General features: G+C 49.2%; 1 protein-coding gene across 1 annotated transcript in view; it reads right to left on the reverse strand.

The window, feature by feature from the left end:
- The window catches only part of KCND3 (potassium voltage-gated channel subfamily D member 3), a 195,759-nt gene that overhangs the window by 7,310 nt on the left and 167,959 nt on the right, over positions 1 to 20,490 (reverse strand). Inside the window, exons 3-6 of the mRNA XM_006268071.3 lie at positions 15,638 to 15,739; positions 7,292 to 7,384; positions 3,583 to 3,639; positions 1,945 to 2,192 (exon numbers count right to left, since the gene is read on the reverse strand). Coding sequence (XP_006268133.1) covers positions 1,945 to 2,192; positions 3,583 to 3,639; positions 7,292 to 7,384; positions 15,638 to 15,739 — 500 coding nt within the window. The remainder of the gene's footprint in view (positions 1 to 1,944; positions 2,193 to 3,582; positions 3,640 to 7,291; positions 7,385 to 15,637; positions 15,740 to 20,490) is intronic.

Genomic DNA, 20,490 nt, shown 5'->3' on the forward strand with positions numbered 1-20,490 from the left:
TGAGAGCAGATCCAGGCTTCATGGCACTTTGGTTTCTCTTCTCAAACCTGCCTTCCTTTCAGCTTTTCTATTTTGTTGCCCTGCAGCGGTGGTGGAGATCTGGTGGCGAGGAGCATTCGGAGTAGAGATGCCTCGGTTATGTCCCATAATTAATTACCTAGGGAAAGCGATAGCTCTGATTTCCATGCCTCTCTATAGCTGCCTGAGTCTGCTATTACCAGCCCAACCCGCCTGCTTCAAAGACAAGCTTGTGCTTTTAAAAGATAAAAGGCTCCCTGTTGGACAGGCACTGCTGTCATTATCGCCAGGAGGAGCTGTCCTGACCTCTGCAGCCTCCTAGCAATGTCACAAGACATCCTCTGCATCTGGGAGTTCGGGAAGCAGCAGCCCCAGAGGCTGCTCAGATGCTGCGTGCTGGCCACAGGACTCGGTTGCTGTCGTAAGTGCGGTCCATGGAGCGTGACGGACGGTCTTGCCCTGTGGCAGCAGCTTGGTGGCCCTCTGGCTCCCACCGGACAGCTGCACAAAGCAGAATCAGCAGCCTTGGCTGGAAAGCGTAAGGCAGGCTTCCAACACTTACAGCCAAATCCTACTTCAGGGGAACCGAGCTCATGCTCCTGCACCTCTGCAAGTTGTCCATGCATTGTGAAAGGCCAGCCCCAAAGGAGGGGCCACGCAGCAGCAATGGCGCAGATCTTCCTGCTCTGCTTCCCTTCCCTCGCTGACATGCTTGGGCAAGCAGGGAATTCGCTACTGGTGCTGCCATTTAGAAGATCATCGCTGGCATCTAATTTAGCACCCACTGAAGTGGGCAGAGTGGGGCACGCTCCTTGGGCTCTCTAGCCAGCGCGGAGGCGACCGTATTCGTGACACATTTCAATCCCAGGTTTCAGCAGCAGCAGGGAGGCTGCCCAGGCCCCAGCTCCAGTCTTTCCTGCAAGAAGGGCAGCCTCGTCTCATGGAGACTGATTATCTTGGCTTTCTCATTCCAGCGTGAGACCCTGTTCTTCCCCTGGATGCTCTGCTGGCTAGTGTCAGTGGCACCGTATGCTGCATCCTCTCTGCCACAGAGGCAGCTGCATTTCAGCTGTAGGCAAATAGTTCCCAGATGCTTTTGGTGTGGGTGGGAAGGGCACTTTTAGTGCTTTAAACCCAACTCTTTGTCCCCTCACCCGTTCCCAGAGCTGCCCGATATGCAGGAAGTTTTCCTAGGCGTAGAGAGGAGAGTTCAGAAGTTCATTGGATGTTGCCAAGGAAACAGGGGTGATGAGCTGCCTCGGGACTAAATTAGGCTGAAACAGAGTCAATTGGAAACCATCTCTTGGAGGATGGGTGCTGCTTTGCCTATGCAACCAGCAGCACTTGGGATGAGCCCAACAAGAACAGTTTGAAAATCCACTTTACTTGTGGCTCTTTTTTCTCTTTTATAACTTGGTTGGCTCCTGGCAATGGAGATGGATGCAATCCGGTCCCTGGCAGGCATAGTCAGTATGGAGGTGAGATGTGAATAAGGGGCTGCATGTTACACAACACACACAGATTGCCTGGGACCGATGCCGTCTTGCTTGGCTCATGCCTGAGACAACAGCTGTGTCCTAGCTAATAGGAGCTGGGCTAAGCCAGTCTCAGCTGAGAGCTGCCTCCCTCTGGATAACCAAATACAGAGCTGTGCTCAGCTGGACTATGTGCCTTTCAGGCCATAGGCATGGCCCTGCATGAGCGTAGTCACATCTGGGTGTCACCAACTTCAGACTGAGCCAGTGGGTCTCTACTGGGAGTCACCTCCCTCCCAGCATGGAGCCAGCTGCCTCCAGGCCAAGAGTTACAGACCAGGTAGGAGTCACCTCACTGGGATGGTCGCAGCTGAGAAGCCTTGAGCCCTGGTAGGACTCTCTTCAGTGCATGGGCATGCAATAGTTAGCAGCAAGAGCCTACTTACTGTACCTGGTTGTAAGCGATGGCTGTTCGCTGCACTGGATGTGGATGGTGCTGAGCTCTTGCATGCTCCGTAAGCGAGTGGCCGGCACACTGGAGTTGGGGAGGTGCGTGGTCTTCTTGTTGCGGCGCGAGCAGCAGGACGTGGTCAGACCCTGCTGACTCGACAAGGAGGGGCTGCGGGTGGACGGGTAGTTCTGCATGGAGCTGTCCATGCAGTTCTGCTCAAACAGCTGCTCATCTATGAACTCGTGGTTCTGGCAGGGAAAAGGACAGCGGTGTCACTCAGCAGCGGCTACAACAAAGGCCACTGGCTTGCAAGCGTGCCCTTCACTACTGTGGTGCGACGAGGCAGCCCCTTGCACGCGCACAGAGCTCTCTGCCTCAAAAGGTCCGTGCCACGCGTCTCCAGATTGACAAGTGCAAACAGCAGTGGGCAAGGAGATGGCTCCCCCTCCCCAGTGCTTGCTGCCACCGGGAGCGTGTGCTCGCTGCACCACAACTGCGTAGCTAGGAGAGGAGCCGGGGCGATGATGTGGGCATGATAGCTATACATCCCATAATGGGATGTCTATTGACCCTGATTGTCCTTTCACTCAGCTGTTGTGGCTTCAGGGCAGGCTCTGATGCCACTTGATTGGAACATGGGAGAAGCTGGGAATCGGGATCTTTGCTTCCCTCGTTTGGGGTTGGCGCTGCTGCCGGTGAGGCTGCCCGGAGGGCCAGTCACCCCTCTGTTTGCAGCGATGACGTGCGGGTGAAACCAGTCCTTCAATGCAGCACATACCTACGGTTCCAGCCGTCACTGGGATGGAAGCTGGGGGCTTGTCTGTACGAGCCCACCACAGCACTGGGTCTTCTGGCCCCAGCCATCAAATGTCACCACCCAGCTGCCGGAGCGCGTACGTACCCAGCTGCAGGAGCGGAGCGTGCCATGGGAAAGCACCAGCTGCTGAAGGCACCGTGGGAGCCAGCAGCAGTGCGGGAGTGTCTACATGGGCCTCCTGCTAGGCACCAGGTGTAGCAGGAGCCGGGCTCCACTCAGTAGATGTGGAGTAGCTCTGAGGGCAGAAAGGTGGGCAGGGGTGGGGGGAAGCTGCCAAAAAGCTTGGGGTGTGGACGTGCTGAGAGTTTTGCCAGCAGGGTTTTGTAGTGCAAAGCTCAGCAGCGTAGACTGCGACCAAGTTGTACGGGCCACAGTAAGTGTGTCAAGGTCGAAGCTGCCACGGGGGAAGGACACGGGGGAGGCAAATGATGACAGAGGGCAACCTAAAAATGCAAAGCTCAGCGGAAAACTTTAGGGCCTCTTGTTGGAAGGAGCAAGGAACGGTGAAAAGAAGAGCCCCAGCATATACCCCTAGGCACAGATACGCACGCTCACGGAGACCTGAGATACCAATCTAGCCATTCCCTGTCAGAACCGGAAAGGATGGGGGGAAAAAGGAAACAAACCCAACTGGAGAGAAAGCAGCCGTCAGTGTTCATGGGAACAGATACCACGTCGTACAGCAAAACAAAAGCACCGGAGAGCAAAACAGAACCACGTGCACTAACTCCCGAGAACAGGACCAGTAACAGGGAAGGAAACAAGCACTCCAGACATGGCACAGAGATCGTAGGAAACAGATTGAATTAAAAAGGAAATACCTTGATGGTGGAAGTTCGTACAGATAACAGGGGATCATCCACAAGATAGGACAATCCCTACAGGACAACATGCCAACAAAAGATAAAAACATGATTGATTCTCCATTCCGGCATTCCATCCATTCGATCTCAGCATTCCTCCTGGCACCCAAGTTTGAACGGGCAATTGGGCCTTTCCTTTACCAAAACCACGGAGGAAGTGCAAGGCAATTTGCAGCTGTTGTTTGGGGGATTTTTTTTTGTTTAGATTTGGCTTTGGGGGTTTTTTTGGCGGGGCGGGGAGGGGGGGGGTTAAGCGTTTGGGTTTTTTTAAGGAGGATTTTGTCTTCCTGTCTGGTTTGTCAAGTCAGGAAACAAAAGATACAGTCAGTTCTCACTGATTCACCAAATTGGTATTGCATTGTTACTGGATCAAATTTATGCAAGTGCCTGGTTTTTAGATGGTGTTTTGGGCGTCGAGAAGGAAGGTTTCGGCTGAAGGTTGTAAATCAAATTAGGCAGCAGCCAGAGAAGCATTGGCTACGGATGTCCATGCTTGCATCTGGAGTCAGGAATGGAGTAGAAAAAATGTTGAGTTAATATGACAAAGTATTCTTTGTTACGGTTGCTGGAAGCACCACAGGGCTACTTCGTCTTCCAGTGCTCCAGATTTGTGGGCCGTGCACAGACATCAGCCTGTAGGATTTAATTTTTACGACAGCTGGAGATAGCACGTAAAGAACGAATGCACTTTATAATACCCCCTCCACCAAGTCTAAGGAAAGGTGAATTGCCCCTTGAAACATGTTTGTACCCATGGCACATGGATCATTCCTCATTCCATCTGCAACTTCGTATCGCTGCAAAATGACTCTTCCGCGTTTATGAATTCGTTGCTGTGATTTGAATTTTTTTGCATATTAGATTGAGTGTACGGGACAAGCGAAAGGCATTTGAGTGCAAACACTGATTGAGCTGTTTTGATTGATGATTTGAGAATCATAATCTAAACACGCTGCCTTTGACTTCTTGAATGACAGGCTCTTTGTGGAAGATGTTGATGCTACAGGTCAGCAGCATTCAGGTTTGAGAACTGAACAGCCACTTAATGCTGAACAGCGCTGTAGAGAACCATAAAAGAAGCAACCCTCTAAAAACTTTGAAATCCTATTGTATTTCCACCAGAGGTAGATGTGTTTAAATGATACCGGCAAGATTTCATTCGGGAAGGAACCAGCTAGCAAACAGTGTCTTTGCTATTACACATTTGCATGATTTCAACAGTTCTCCATAGTTTTTTGCCCTGCAGAATTATTCGTGTTTTTTGCAACCATTCATCACCTATATTGTTTTTTTTTAATCGTTATTTTCATAATGTGATCAGTTCTGGATGTGAGACAGTAATTCTTGATCATTTTATATTGATGGTCTCCTGGTGGTTCGACATTGTCATGATAAAAACTAGCTGAAAAAATGTGGGGAAAAATAAAGTGCATATTTTCAGGGATCTTTTTTCAATTTACAGCAAAATTCAAATATATCAACAAAATTTTTTCATTGAGAAACAAACACTTGGCTACACTTTTCAACATGTGATGGCAACATCTAAGTGCAGATGTAGGGCTGGTCACCTCTAACGTCTTGTGACTCTCCGTGCTTCCACTGGGTACAGTAGCCCTTCTGCATCCCCTACTCTACACCGGTGCCATCCAGGAAAAAGATTAGAATAAGATTAAAGAATAAGATTAAAAAGAACCTGTTCCTCTTGCTGGTATCATCTTCATCCAATTATCTGAGATCCTCAGAGCTAGACTCACATGGAATAGGATTTACAAGAAACCTATTCCTAATGAAGGCTGTGGGTTTAGTTGTGGAGAAAACTCCACATCTCCATGTGAATATGGCTATTGCGATCTGGGCTGAAGTTTGTAGTCCTAGGTCATGTAATGATTTACACGTGTGCTCAATTTAACAGTCTGTGAATAGTCCCATTGACTTCAGTATCCCTTTAAGGAAGAAAGGATGGTCTAGTGGAATAGCTACTACCCTTAAACCCACAAGATCCAGGTTCTAGATCTTCCTTTGCCACTGATATCCCACATGACCTCCAGTGAGTTATGTAGAGTATAAAAGTTCTTATAATCAGTGATGCCCTTAACACCCACATTATATTGGTATAACAGACACTGAAGAGCGAGTCTGCTTGCAGCTTGTAAAGTTGAGAAACTGCATCTCTCTTTGCAGGATCTGGGTCACTGGTAATAGACCCTGTCTTTCTTATCTCCTGTATATTGCTAGACAAATTTGCGGCAATAGCAATAATCATGTTCTGTGTAAGACAAATATGCCTAATAAACCATGTAAAGGTTGTAGGGGAAGCGCAGAATTCTAAACTGTTGAAGAGTCAGATTGCAAAATACCTGCTTGTAATGTAACATACAGAAGTAGTAGAAATGAAAGCAAGCTGCATCTTATATAACAAAACCAAGACTCATTGATATAAGAAGAATCATTGCATCAGCACTAGAATGGTTAGCTTCATCATTCAGCGTGACACAGTCCAGGATCTGTGATAGTTAGGTGCTAAAAGGATTTAATCAATTGTCGTCTTCCCACGTTTCTCTGAAACTTAAGTGGTGTTATTCTAACAGGATCCAAGCTAAAACTGAGGTTGATTTACTGAAAAGGAAGTGTGAGGGGGTCAGAAGCCAGAGAATGTGAGATGAGAGATGAAAATAAAGGAGGGCATACATTGCTCCAAGGTTTAACCTGTTAAAGCCATTCTCGAATGGGCCCAGGTGTGCAATCGAGATACTGTTTCATTATTACCAAAGACATGAATGCGGGAGATGGATGATTTGTTTTCATTTTTCCCAATGATTCTGGAGGCAGAATTCCCTGAATAATTACAGAAAACACTTGCTGGGGTCTCAGGCCAGCAACAGGCACTGTACAGATGGAAATGGCACTGCAGTGGAGTCCATGGCAAGCTGCCTCCTTCTGTAACTGGGCCTACATGCGTGGACTCCAGCTAAATGGCCCAATAGCTGTTTTCTCCCTTTCGCTTGCAACAGAGAACAGGTGTGGCTTGGAGCTTGCAGACAGCAGCTTTCATCCATGGCAGCAAAACTATCTGTCATCAGCAGTGAGTGAAAGCAGTGAATGCAGATGATCCTGTGACAGACACGGCTTAACTGCCAGTGGCGCCAAGGACAAACTTGAGTTCAGCCCTGGGTCAGAAGCTTAATCTGTCTCCTCTGTTCATTACAGGCAGCTTCTCTGCTCCGCTGCGGGAATAGATTAAGTTTGCTCGAGCATAGGCAATGACTCCCCTATGCCCTGCACAATGGCTTGTGATTTGCAGTGGTGGGGGAATACTATCTACCCTGACTGACAACAGTTTTCATTGGCATCAGCCTGCTGTATACAAGCACCAGAGCAAGGGGCCATGGCCCTTTTGGTCTTTTTTCCTGCAGAATTCCTTTTTTCAGCACTTTGCATATGGTTATTTCTGGAGCCGTTGATGAAAATCCAAGTGAGTTTCTTCCAGCTGGGGAGACATCTGAGCTACAGGACCCATCTCTCCATTGACATTTTTTTTTAAGCCTACTGGGAATTTGTGTGGGTATGTGCCAGAGCACTGTACTGTACCCATGTCCTTTCTGAATGAATCCTGGACCCAGGAGCAAGGAATAGAATCAGATTCAGAAAGGATCTGGTTTCTACTTACAGTTGTTTTTTCCAGGCAGTGCAGCAGGTGGTGATGTTGGCTTTCAATCAGAGAGGTGGATTTGCTTATATGCTGCTCATCATCAGTAGATCCCTAAACAACCAGAGAAAGACAAAAAAATCAGGCATTAAACCAGGAGCACATTGTGTGGACAACAGTCTCAGCTTTTCCAGGGTTGGAAGCCAGGGAAAGGTAGCAATGTCACTGTTGCCAGTTTAAACAAGTTTATTATGAGTCTAGATGTTTTTCATAAAGGCCCAACTTCTGGAGTCAGGGGAGGATCCCAGCTTTCATGGGGAAAAACAGGTAACATTCTTGGCTTTGGGGGCCATAGAGGTGCCTGGCAACATGACCTGAGTGGGACCTGACATTTGCCCCATGCTTGCAGTTATAACAACAATAAATTGCACTACAATAGTGAATAGGAGCCCAGGTATGAGTGCTAGGTGTTGCACAAAGAGTGCCAGTGGAGTCCCTGGCTCAAAGAGCTTGCAGCAGGAGAGGAACTGAGGGGTTTAAAATCTCAGCCAGGGGGGTTGGAGCTGGTTGAGAGACTGTCAACTGGGGAGAAATTAGGCACAGCTGAAAGCCCTTAGACCCAAACCCTTTAAAAGGGGTTGGCTGTGATGAGAAAAACAAAGGGGCTGATGCAGTGGAGGTGGGACGATCTGCTTCAAACAGGGTAGAAAGTCCCAAGGGCTCAAGCTGCAACTGGGGTTCTTAGGCATACTAGCGTACACATAAAGAGGAATTGCAGTGAAGGGAAAATAGACTGAGCAAGCCTTAGAGGTGTGGATGAGCTCTCTGTCTTCATGGGGAAGCTTTTAAGGAAACCAGCAAGCAGGATAAAGGGTATTTTGCTCAACTTTGCTAGGTTTTACTCTAATTGCTCAGCTTGTGGGCTTTTCAAAGCAGCAATTCCTTGGCAGTAGCCATAGTGTTTGCAAAGCTCTCCATTACCAGTTTTCTCCCAGCTTCTCTATGTGTGGAAGGTGTAGGGCTGCTGCAGGATCCTTTCAGACCATGGCTTTGTGATGAGGGCTTCAAGGCTCTAGAAATAGCTGAAGTTCAGTGCAGATGAGAGGGGGAAAGCTGCGGCACAGTGCACGCATGTCACCCAGCCCTTGCAGGGAGCTCGGCATCTTAAAAGGGCTGTAGCAAGCGTGCCCAGCAGATGAGGGAAGCCAGAGCAGGGCTCTGAAGTTCTTCCCTCCTTGCTTTCTGCTCAGCTTGCTGGACCATGTTACCTTCACTTTGCTATCTTTGCTTCTCTTGCCATAGTTCCTCAAGCATCTGTAAGATCAAACCACCTTTGTGCTCGGCACTGGGCACCCCTGAAAACTGCCAGTCTCCCCTTTTGCTGCCCTTCCATCCAATTCAAGCAGTCAGTAGCATAGTATAGCATCAGGACAAGCTCATCATTAGACAACCATGCAGGAGATGCTTATACCCCCTGACCATTAGGGAAGGAAGGAAGGAAGGAAGGCCTTGCAAGTTACTAGGTTCTTTTAGCTGCCTGCTTGACATGGTAAATACCTGTTGCTGGACTGAATCCCATGAAAAATGGCAAAGATTAAACGTGGGGTAGACAAGAGAAGAGTTACAATAGGCATATTCTAATGTCGAGCTCTGTAGACTCACTGGGTACATAAACTTTGACTACTCTTTCGGTCGGTCTGCCTCCTCATACCTCAAATTGCAGCGTTCATCCTGCAGCCTTAGTTTTGAAGTCACACCTCAAGAATGGGAGGAAAAGGAGCTAGTTAGGATCAATTTCTCTGTTGTTCCAAAGCCAAGATTATTTTTCACTTCCTCTGTTCCAGGTTGCGGTTTTCCAAATGACATTGCTAAGGATTTTTTATTCAGGCTGCCTGACCCTGAACTTCACCCCAATTTCACGGCACGTTTTCTATGATCACACTCATTAATCTTCATGTGCGTTCAGTGTTTAGATTTTTCTAAGACAATTAGACGCATTAAAATGGCAATTAGGTGTTTGAACGTGGCCCCACAAGTGCTCTCTCAGCAGGAGATGTCTGGCAGAGGTTACAGTTCGGGATGCCTGACTGAAAGGCAAAAGTTGGCACATGTAGCATGCACCCTTGCAAGGCACGTAGCAACAGGGAAGGAAACAGGGAGGGAGTGAAGTGGAGAAAGGAGCACCTTAATGCAGGCATTTCCCAGGTGGTTTCCTTCTGCTTGCTAGAGGGCTCAAATCCAGCTGTGCTGCATTCAGCTCATTACCAACGGGCCCAGACGAGCTTCTTTAATGCCCTAACAATGGGGATTTGTCATAGCTAGAATTGTTCTGGGATGTCTCAGTGTTTCTCTGTAAAATGGATGCTCCTGATATTAGAGCAAAGGTATTTTGTAGCATCCTTAGGATTGGCTTGGCTATACAGAGTTAATAAATGGATATGCTGAAACAATTCCTAGGCAAGGGGAGCTCCTCTTTGTTGCCTTGAGAGCTGTTTGTATTGGGAGGTTTCCAGAAGGTATTTTCAAAACTGGTGCAAAATTCAGCACTGGCTTCCCTTATTACTGATGGCACAAGTGAGCTACCACACGAAGAGTCCTGCAGAGTTTTCTGGCTGACTCTCTCCTCACTGATGGAGAGAGGAAAAGTGGACACTGAGATGAGGTCTGCATCTGAACACCTCCTGTGGAGGACACCTTATGTGCTAAAGCAACTACAGAGGCATCAGGCCAAAGCTCACTTAACACAAGAAAGGAACAGGGCATTGCAACCACTAGCTTTGAGCAATGTTAGTCTCTCAGAGAGCCAGGAGTGTTTTGTAGCATAAAGGCTGAACATAATTGACCTGGAGGTTTGTTACATTCATCCAGAAAGACTTTGCACAGAGAGCTGCATGACTTTTACAGCAATCAGACCTGGCTGTACAATCAGGGACATGCATGTTAACCATCCACTTACAACAGCCAACAACTGTTCAGGTTGGAGGGAAAAAAACCATGACAGGGTGGGTGAGACATGGGACTCTGTGACAAGGGGGCAACCTGTGCTGCTTCTCCCTGCAGAGGTACTCAGGTGGTTGACTGAATCGGGGAGGAAGGTTAGCTTTGTGTGAAAGGAGTGGTCTGGGCTGACCCCTCTCTCTCTCGTTTTGCCCGGCTCCGAAGCTGGTGCAAACCAGAAATCCTTGAAATGGTCTCAAGAGAAGAGCTGCTCAAAAAGATCCTGCAAATGCTGTCACTAGACTTTGGTGGGGAAGGGTGACCATTTTTCCTCCTGCCCTGGCTTTGTTGCATGGGCTAAAGCTGCCAGATGCAAATTAAAAGCTGGTGACTTGAGCCAGGGTGCCAAGCTGCAAAGGTGGGCATTGCAGAATAGCCAGCATTTCTGGAAGTCCCGGAGATGGGCCCATGCCTAGCAGCCAGTGAAAAGACAGCCCTAAGCGCAGGAAGGGAGCAGATTGCCCAGACAACAACAGCTGGCTCCAACTTGTTGGAGTCCTACATGCTGTATGGATCAGAGATTTAGGAGACAGGGAGAAAAAATAGCTTCACACCAACATCTCTGAGAGCAGCAATAAGCAAGGCAGATGTTAGCCTTGCTGGTACCCACTGGAATTATGCTCTAGCAGTTTGGCAGCTGTCCTCCGCCCATGCCAACCTATTACTGAGGATGCAAGCTCAAGTTAGACAGGGGCTGGGTCCTACTTATCGGGGCCCCACACACTTTGCTCTGGAACGAAGACGAATGGCATTTGAAAGCAAAGGAGACAAGGCTTTGCTGGCTCTGGCAGAAGACCTAAGCTGTTTACAGGCTCCAGGGGAGAATGCGTTACGCTTTGGCACCACCGATTAATCCCCCCCATCTTGAGGGCAGACTTGAAACTTGTGGAAAGGCAGATCAAGGGAAGGGCGTTATCAGGACCAGAACAGTGTTGAGGGTCTGACTCCTGCCTTATCTTCCTTCCTCCTGTTGTTCCTCCAGCTCAGCAATTTGGAAACAGGCACTGTGCACAGATTTGGAACATCTCCACGTGAAAAAAAAAAAACCCCGGAAAACAAAAAGGAGAGTGGTGCAATCACAGACAACAGCAGCTGCAGCCATGGATGCCCATGGATAGGGTGAGCACAGATGCCAGACAAATGCTTGGCCCCAGGGCTGCTCTTCGGCCCAGGGTTCCTCTCAGTTGGGACTGCTCTCGTGACACCTGCATTGCTCCAGGCAAATGCAATCTGTCTTCATTAGAAGAATAATCTTGCAGGGAGGACAAGCCCAGGGGAGTATTTGCCATGTGTTCTGGAGTCTTGCAAGGGCTTGGCAAGAAGGATACCAGCTGCCATCCTGTTTGTGCTCTGGCACAGCACTGGAGAGGCTTGAGAAAGACCAAAAAAAACCCCTGGCACTAGAGGTTACGTCCAGCAACCATGACTTTGAGGAGCTCCAGGGGCCGTTTCTGCTTCTACCCCCTTAGTGCTTCAGAAAATGAAGTGAGCAGGGATGGAGAGGGTTGGTGCGGAGGCTGCCTGCACTCTTCCCATGTCGGGGAGCCTGCCTTGCATCACGTCTGTGAGTGCCAAGAGCCAGGTCTCAAATCTGTGTTTCCCCAAGCCCACAACCTCCACCGTTTCATCCCAGAGGGGCTCTGTGAAGTGCGATAGCAGAGGAAAGCTGATACGTCCTGTGCTGGCACCAGCAGGGAGATGCTCTTCAGTCTTTGGGCATGTCTGATGTCGACAATACTGCACTGGGTCCCTCCCATGAAAGGAGACAAGTCCAGCTTCCTTGGGGCCCTTTCCATGCTACCAACCTTTGTTGCGCTGAAGGGAAAGTGTGTCTTGTTATCCCATCAAGGGACCCAGTGCTCTTTCCCACGACTGTTCTCCATTTGCGTCGTTTTTGCTCTGGACAGCACCTCAAAACCCCTGGCAATGAATACATGGTCCCGGGACTTCTGTGCTGGTTTGGCTTGTCTTGCTGGGCATTCATAAAACGATTATGTATTGATTTCAGAGGAACAACAGTGAAAATGCCTTGATGGGCGCTAACGAGGATGACTGAGTAATCGTGCTTGGAATCACCGCTGGGCGACAAACCCCTCCCGTGGCTCTTCTGTTGCTGGATGTGCATAGGACAGTCTCATTACTGCTAGTGCAAGTTTGGGGCACCGGAATAGGATATAACACCCAAGCACAGCTATGATGCTGTGGGTCCGGGGCATTGAAATGTTATCTCATGCAACAGCTAACAGAGAATGGCTTTGGGGTCTCTGCCTTGCTTTAGTAATGTTAGATGGGTACTGTGTGCTTCTTTCATGGTCACCCAGGCCCAAGGCGCTCTTCTGAGCAGTCTCATCTATTGCAATGGGATTGAAAGAGGTAGGGCCAGGGCCCTGGAGCCCAACAAAGTGCTGTGCGCAGTACTAAAAAACCCCATTGTGGTCCAAAGAAGGGGAGTCCCCCCTCTGCTTTGCAGTTTGAGCACTGGGCCCAGGTCAAACTGCAGGTGAGAGCTCAGTTCCTGCCTCTGCTACTGCCTCCTTGTATGACCAGGGGCAAGTCTCTTCCTCTCCGCCGCTGCCTCCCTGCATGACCTATTGAAGGCAGACTATGATCCCCCCTGTCGCAGTTAGGGCTGTTCATTCTGTCAGGTTTTCAGGGCGGGGGATTTCCTGGCTGCACGCCAGTGCTGCAGGGCTCTAGTCTCATTTAACACCTCTAGTTCTTACTGTCATTTACATCAATAACAATAATCCAGATTAATGGGAAAGCAAAGTCTCTGAAGCCTCTTCAGACACAGTTTAACTGTTCTCATGGGCTCTGTAAGGAGCCGTGACGTCAGGAAAAAAACAACCCTGCTCCCCACCGTTTTGGGGCTAATGCCACAAAAGCAGCCCAGCAGGCAAACATTGCTCTTGGCCAAACATGTTCTGGGCTTTGGCATCTGAGCCATGGGCACCCTGCTGTGCACACTCTTGGCAGAGTGGTTTGGTCAACAAGAGAGGCGAGGAGATTCATGTTGGGATGACAGGCTGTTTAATCAGGTGGGAGCGGTGCATCCATGCTGAGCTACCCTGATGCTTTGGAAAAGCAGAATTTTTAAGCTCCACAAAACCCAGGGCATGATTTAAATGCACTGTATAACTTTATGTGTTGCTGCATGGGGAAGTAGCAGAATCTGATCAACTCGGCTGAGCTGGCGCCCAGACACCAGAGCCGTGTCCCAATAATTCTGCACCTTCTTTCAAGGGCTCATTTCTGCTTCCCTTGCAGCCTCTCCTTACTGTACAGGCTTAAAAAAAAATAAAGTGCAACCAATGGGGTGGGGTTGGAGGCTGGGATTAGGTGCACCAGGAGCTGGAGACCTTTGCAGGGCAAGAGAGGAAATGACCTATGACAGGAGTGGGCATGGCGGAGAGGTGAGATGGGCCTGGCCAATGCATCACCATCCTGCTGGATTGGGGATTATGTCAAATTTGGAAAAGGAGCCTTTGGATCTGAGCTTTGCTTGTGCTGCTTATGCCGCTTGAATCTTGAAGCAGCAGACAGATTTGGCAACGGTCCTTATTTTTGTTTTGGAGGAGGGGGAAACAGGCACAGGGAAGTCAGCAGCAGAGCCAGGAACCAACTCCATATCTCTTGCTTTCCAAGCTAGTGTCCTGCACAACGTACCTGTTTGTTAGAGCACTTTGCAAAGGCATCACAGCAACCAAGACACTGGTTACGCCTCTCATTCACCTTGAGCAGCACCTTTACTTCTCCAGTCACCCCTTGCAATCAGTGGAGCTACGTGAAGAATACGGGGCTAGACAGCAGCATGGGAGATGCTCTCTAGCTTAAAGGGTGGGCCACTTTCTGTAGTGCAGACCTGTCCATCACTGAACTCCCACTGGAGTTGAATCAAGCCCTAGGAAGCAACATGTGAACATAGGGGCCAAATCCCAAGGCAGTTATTTCCCCTTTGCTGATGCAGCTATCCACTGGGCAGGGCCAGAACTGCAGCAACGACGGCTGCACGCCTCCCGGCACGTGCTGGCAGCCCTGGGCTTCCTCCTGAAAGACGGCTAGGCACAGCAGCAGGTATTTGCAGCATTAGACCCAAGTAAAGATGCAGGACCAGAGCGTGAGGAGGCTGTTGCGGCTCAATTAGGCAGTCTGTGTCTTAGCCCTGGCTCCCCGCACGCACCGGGGACTGATTTATTTGAAATGAAATCCATGAGATGTGTTAATACCTGCTCTGGTCTTGATCAGGCTTAATGTAATAACCTTCTCTCATTTCCACTGCTTCTGCTGAGCAATCTGACACACTTAAAACTTTCCCTTCTCATGAATAGCTAATATTAGCCTCCAGATGCCTTTCTATTAAAAATAAAACCGCCACCAAGCGGCTTGGAGCAGGAGCTGGGATGGATTCTCCTCTCCTGCTGGACCCAGTCTGAAGCTCCTTCTCTCCTGCAGATGGTTAAGAAAAACCTGTAATAATTTCAGGGCTAAAAACCCTGAAGTACCCCCTTGATCTCATGGGGGTGACACATCTGGCTTGTCCCGTGCGCAAGCTCCTCCTCTGGTGATAGAGCTACCGGGAAATGGCACTGCCAACGTCAGCTTCTCTGAACTGCAAGACAGGCTTGCAAATCCATTTTTCCCTCCACAACTAGGAGGGCTTAGACACTCTTTCATTTGATGTGTCAATGAAAGATGAGACTCCAATGTATTCACATGGCTCCAGCAGCTGGGGCTTTGGGAGAAGTCGGCAACATTGCACAACAAGCAATGAAATCCAAGAGCTGGCCATGGAGGAGGAGTGAAAAAATGCCTGTGTATTCGGGGGAGTTTGGAAGCTGCTTCCTGCTGTATCATCGCAAGAGCTTTTATTCAGGGCTTTTTATTCCGTTTCTGAAGGCTGCATGGCATGTCAGTACAGCGTGTGCTTTTCCATTGGCAGCCGAAACCAAGGGAGCCACTGGCAAATAAAGGCTGGGATGGGCCTCGTGCCCACAAAGGGGAATGGGGCTCCTACTGCCTCCCTGTGCCGGTGACATGAGCCTGAGGGGTGGGCAGCTCTGCTGGTTCGTACCAGCTGAGGATCTAGCTCATTAATGCCCATGCCATCCTGTCGGTGTTAGCAGGTTGGACTCTTCCCTAGCTCGAGAAAAAACCCAAGAACCAAACTCTTCTTCTATTGTGCAGCTGACTCCCAGCTGTCTCTACACGTAGCGTATACAGTAAATTATAGCATAATTACAGCACAGCACAGCTCATGTGAAGCTGCCACGTTGAATAACAAGCAATTACACAGCGGTGGGAGGGTGAGGACAAAACCAGCGTTGAATTGGAAGGAGAGACCTTTTCAAAACACATTGTCCTGGCACATACCGTCAGCTCCAGGGCTTCGTTCAGGAGGCCGTTGCGTTTGCTGTGAAGGTATGCGTTGGAGCTGCCTGTCTTGGCCACGCGGATCCTTGCCAGCCGGGCTTTCTGTGAAGACAAGGGAAATGGGTTTGTGCTGTGTTACTTCCATGCACCGAGCAGCCCGTGCCACGCTTGCTTCCCAGGGACCTGGGAAACCAGAGCGCATGGGACCGGAAAGGTCACCGCCTGGTTAGACGGAGGCACAGCCATCCCTGTCCCACCTCCAGCCCTGACCCACACCTCGAATGACTCGGGTTAAAAACTTGAGAGCTCAGGTCCTTCCTGGAGCTGTCTTCCTATACCCTATTAATGACCTATCCCTGGAAAGGGGTGCTAGTGGGCTGCATTCAAAAGTGACCTAGGTGCTTCCTGGGGGGTGCCGAGCTGAAGGCTGCCATTTGTTCCTGGTCCGTGGTATGTGGCTTTGCAGACTCCACAGTTTATAGGTGCCAAGGCTAGAGGGGGACTTCAATCATAGCTACATGCAGCTGGTCTATGCTGCTTCTGACCTGCTTATTTGTGTGTTGAATGCCCCTGCTGTGCCTCACGTTAGGGCAAAAGCTGACATTCACTCTGGAGGACGCTCTGACCTGGCTAAGGACCAAAAGTGCTGCTGCCATACAAATTACTAGGGGTTCATAGATGGTTAGGGGCTGGAAGGGACCTCGTAGATCATCGGGCCCAGCCCCCCCGCTCTAGGCAGGAAGACAACTGGGCTTAGGTGACCCCAGCGAGGTGACTGTCCAGTCTCCTCTTGAAAACCTCCAGGGTACGTGACTGCACCACGTCTGGAGGGAGCTTATTCTACAGTCTGGACACCCTAGCTGTGAAGGAGTTTTTCCTGGTATTAAGCCTGAAGCGGCCTTCCAGCAGTTTGTTTCCATTGGTCGTGGTCTTCCCCGGGGGTGCCCTAGTGAACAGTTGTTCACCGAGCTCCTGATGTACTCCTCTGGTATAGCGGTAAGCCGCTATCAAGTCCCCTCTCAACCTTCTCTTCTTTAGGCTGAAGAGGCCCAGGACCCTCAGCCTTTCCTCGTGTGGCTTGCCTTGCAAGTCCCTGATCATATTAGGTGGCTCTTTTCTAGGCCCTCTCAAGTTTTCCGTGTCCTTATTGAAGTGCGGCGCCCAGAACTGGACACAGTACTCCAACTGCGATCTCACCAGTGCCGAGTATGGTGGGAGTATAAAACTTGCTTAGTTTTACACGAGATGCATCTGTTGATGCATGCTAGCATGTTGTTTGCCCCGCTGACCACCGCCTCGCACTGACCGCTCATGTATACGCGATGGTCAGGCGTTACCCCTAGGTCCCTTTCGGCCACGCTGCAAGTCAAGCTGTCACCACTGAGCCTGCATGTATGTTGGGGGTTGGTCACTTCCAGATGGAGCACATTACATTTGGAAGTATTGAACTTCATCTGGTTCTGGTCTGCCCAGCTCTCGAGCCTCTCCAGGTCCGCGTGTATCTGCAACCCATCTTCTGATGTGACCGCACTGCCCCATCACTTGGTGTCGTCTGCAAACTTGGCCAGTGAGCTTTTCACTTCCCCTATCCAAATCATTGATAAAGATGTTGAAAAGCACCGGTCCAAGCACAGTCCCCTGAGGGACACCGCCGGCCACTTCTCGCCAGGACGACGCGGATCCGTTCATGAGAAATCTCTGGGTCCTACCATGCAGTCGGTTTCCCACCCACTGACCCGCCGAGCAGCTGAGCCCACAGTCTTCCAGTTTTCATTTTCCTAGAAGTGCTGGCCACTATTGTATAGACCCTAGCTTCCACTGTACATACACCTCTTTTTTCTTTTTAAGAGGATGTAGGTTGTAGCCATGTTGGTCTAAGGAAATATAATAGTACTACTACTAATACAAATCATTAGTAATAGGACATGGAAGGGGCAAGGATTGTCAATAGGGCAGCTCTTTATGCCCCACCTGCTAGCTGGCAGGCCAAGCGATTGATTTAATAATTGGACACTGATTGTGCATCTTCAAAAAAGTACAGGCTGCCTTGTTCATACCTTCTCCCCTCTTCCGGTGGCAGGGAATGTTTATTAGCTGTCATTATAAGGCAATTAAAAATATTTTTTGTCCAAGGGGAAAAAAAAGATCCCCTCCTGGATAGACAGCCAGAAACCTCTCTGCAGCAACAAATAAGCAATTCAAGGAGAGGGGGGAAAAATCTAGTTACCTAATGTTTGGATTCCTATAATTAGTTCTTTCTGCCTGGCCATTTCTTATCTGCAGACCTCATTCCTTCTAGTCTGAGGACTGAACTAAATTACAGAAAAAGCAATATCAACTAACGTTAGCCTCAGAAACCACAGTTAGCCGCTGTCTGCCGTCAAAACAACTTTCAAGTCTAATTTGTCTATTCAGATGCGACCTGCTTCTCTGTCTAAGTGCTGATTGCCTTTTTTTAAACTTTTTTTTAACCTTTAATACTTCTGTTTGTATTACCTAAACTTCATTAAAGGTAAATGCACAAACCAGTTACCAGTATAAAAATATCATTACTTTGAGCTGTGTTTTAACATGCTGCATAATCTTTTAAATAACACAGCCCTCCTGGTTTTCTTTTCTAATGAGAGGTGGTTAATGGACACACGCTGTAGAAAGAGCAAAGCCAAGAGGTAAATATCTGCATTGGGTCTAGAGGGCCTAATGAGTCTAGAAACGGTATTACTCTACACGCATGAGTGACTCGAGCGCTCTGCTTTTGAAAGATTTGCTTAACCTTAAGAACTTTAATTTGTGTACCCGCGGTTTCCCAAGCCAAGACGTGCTGGCTGCTGTTTTGTAACTTCAGGGAGAAGACAAGAGACTAGGGAGTTTTAAAAAAATCTCTACAAGTGATTTAGGGCACCTGGCTTGATGCTCCTTAACTTGGCCTGACTTTGAGAGGGTTGGTACCCAGCACCGTCTTCTGCACCCGCTTTCAGCAGTCAGGCTCCAGGTCAATGTGTGAACTCCTGACTCTGTTGCAGTCAATGGCAGAGCTCCTGTTGACTTTGACTGTACCAAAGTGTTCTTAGGGCAGCTTGTAGGAAGGTCTACATCGGTCTGGGAGGGCACCGGGAACTGCATCGTAAAGCGGTTTAGCTCTACAGATGCAGGAAATCTTGGAAGAACCATTGCAAAAACGCATGGAACTGGTCGGAAGTAAGGAGCATCTCTCTCCAGCGCTTTGGGGCCAGGCTCATCACTGCTGCCACGTGGTACCAGGGCTCAAAAGAATTAAAGAAACCCTGAGTGGGCACATACAGCAGTTCAAGCCCCATCGCCACTGAAACTGCAGTTGTGGAACCCAAATGGGAGCGAACGGTGGTATTTGGCGCTGCGGGTTCACCTAGCTGTGGTTAGGGGTTGGAAGGGACCTTGCAGATCATCAGGCCCAGCCCCACTGCACTTGGGCAAGAAAGGGCATCTGTTAAGTGTTTGTATGAGTGAGTTTTGACTGGGAGAGGAAGATGTGAAGCTAGGAACCATAGCTCACAAGGAACATAGTCTGGGGGAAGGGGCATTTCAGAAACCCGAGCTTTTTTAAGCTAAGGCGAGTGGAACCATGTCACCGTACAAAGCACTTTGGGTCCAGAGCGGTCACTGGCAAACCTCGCTGGCAACAGGATACTTCACAACGAAGCACCACGCACCATTCGTGCATTAAAAAAATGACAACGAGGCCCCTTTCCTGAATGTGCTTGTCCAGCTCTTTGACTGATGGCTCTAATGCCTGCAGTCATAGATTTCATAGACATTCGGGCTGGAAGGGACCTCGGAAGATCATCGAGTCCAGCCCCCCCGCCCAAAGGGCAGGAAGTCAGCTGGGGTCATAGGATCCCAGCAAGAAAGTCATGACGGCTACCCAGCTCTGAATGGTGCTGAAATCTGCAAAGCTCTCAGGAAGGTGAGGGAAGCCAGGGATCCAGGAGAGCAGCTGATGAGCAAGCTCGACACTCAAACAGAGCTCTCGACCCTACTTGCAGCTTCTCTGGGCCAAATCTGAGTGGGTTGTGATGTGCAGAAGAGGCACACTGAGACTTGGCTTGCAGCTGCTGAGTCTTTGCATCTGATCATGGGCCGGTCATTACGTTGTGCTGCGTCGCCATCACAGATTGGTCTGCCTTGCCGCGTTACCCCACCGGCTTGCTCAATTTAATGACATTTTGCCACTCAGTTCAAACGCTGTCCCTGCCTGTATGTTTCCTGCTTTCAGGAGGGGCCAAGTTCATTGCTTCGGTGCTACATTGCTTCGGCCTCCAAGACCATCAGAAAGGATTGACTTCTTTTCTGCATTTCACAAAATGTCCGTTCCTTTGCTGCAGGAAGTACAAGCATCCTACGGTTTCCGCTCAGATACGGCACAAAAGGTTCCACCAGCATCTCCAGTCACTCGATCAATTCAGTTATTTGTGAAAGCAGAATCCGTCTTAGGCTCTTGCAATGAACATTATTCTCCATTGCCTCCGGGCTAGCAGGAGATCAAATATTAATAGCTCTGCTCCACGCAGACTGGGGACGGTTCATCTCCAAGAATCTGTTCTTTCTCCTTCCCTGAAACAGGGCCACTAGCAAACTAAATAATTAAGCCCAGTGGCTTTAGGAGTTTGGAACAGATGTTATTTAAAAACTCCTAAAACATGGTTGAGAGATTTAAACCTAAGTTGCCTGCACATGAGTGAGGCAAGGAAATAGGCTCCATGGGTCCACCAGTGACTGCCGTGGTACCTCCACAAATGGCTTTCCTGAGAACGGATGTGCTTGCGTGTGGATGTGCATTTGCTGACAACTGCCTCTGGGCCAAAGCATGGGGCCTT

Source organism: Alligator mississippiensis, chromosome 14 (genome assembly GCF_030867095.1).
Source record: "Alligator mississippiensis isolate rAllMis1 chromosome 14, rAllMis1, whole genome shotgun sequence".
NCBI classification, from domain to species: Eukaryota; Metazoa; Chordata; order Crocodylia; family Alligatoridae; genus Alligator; species Alligator mississippiensis.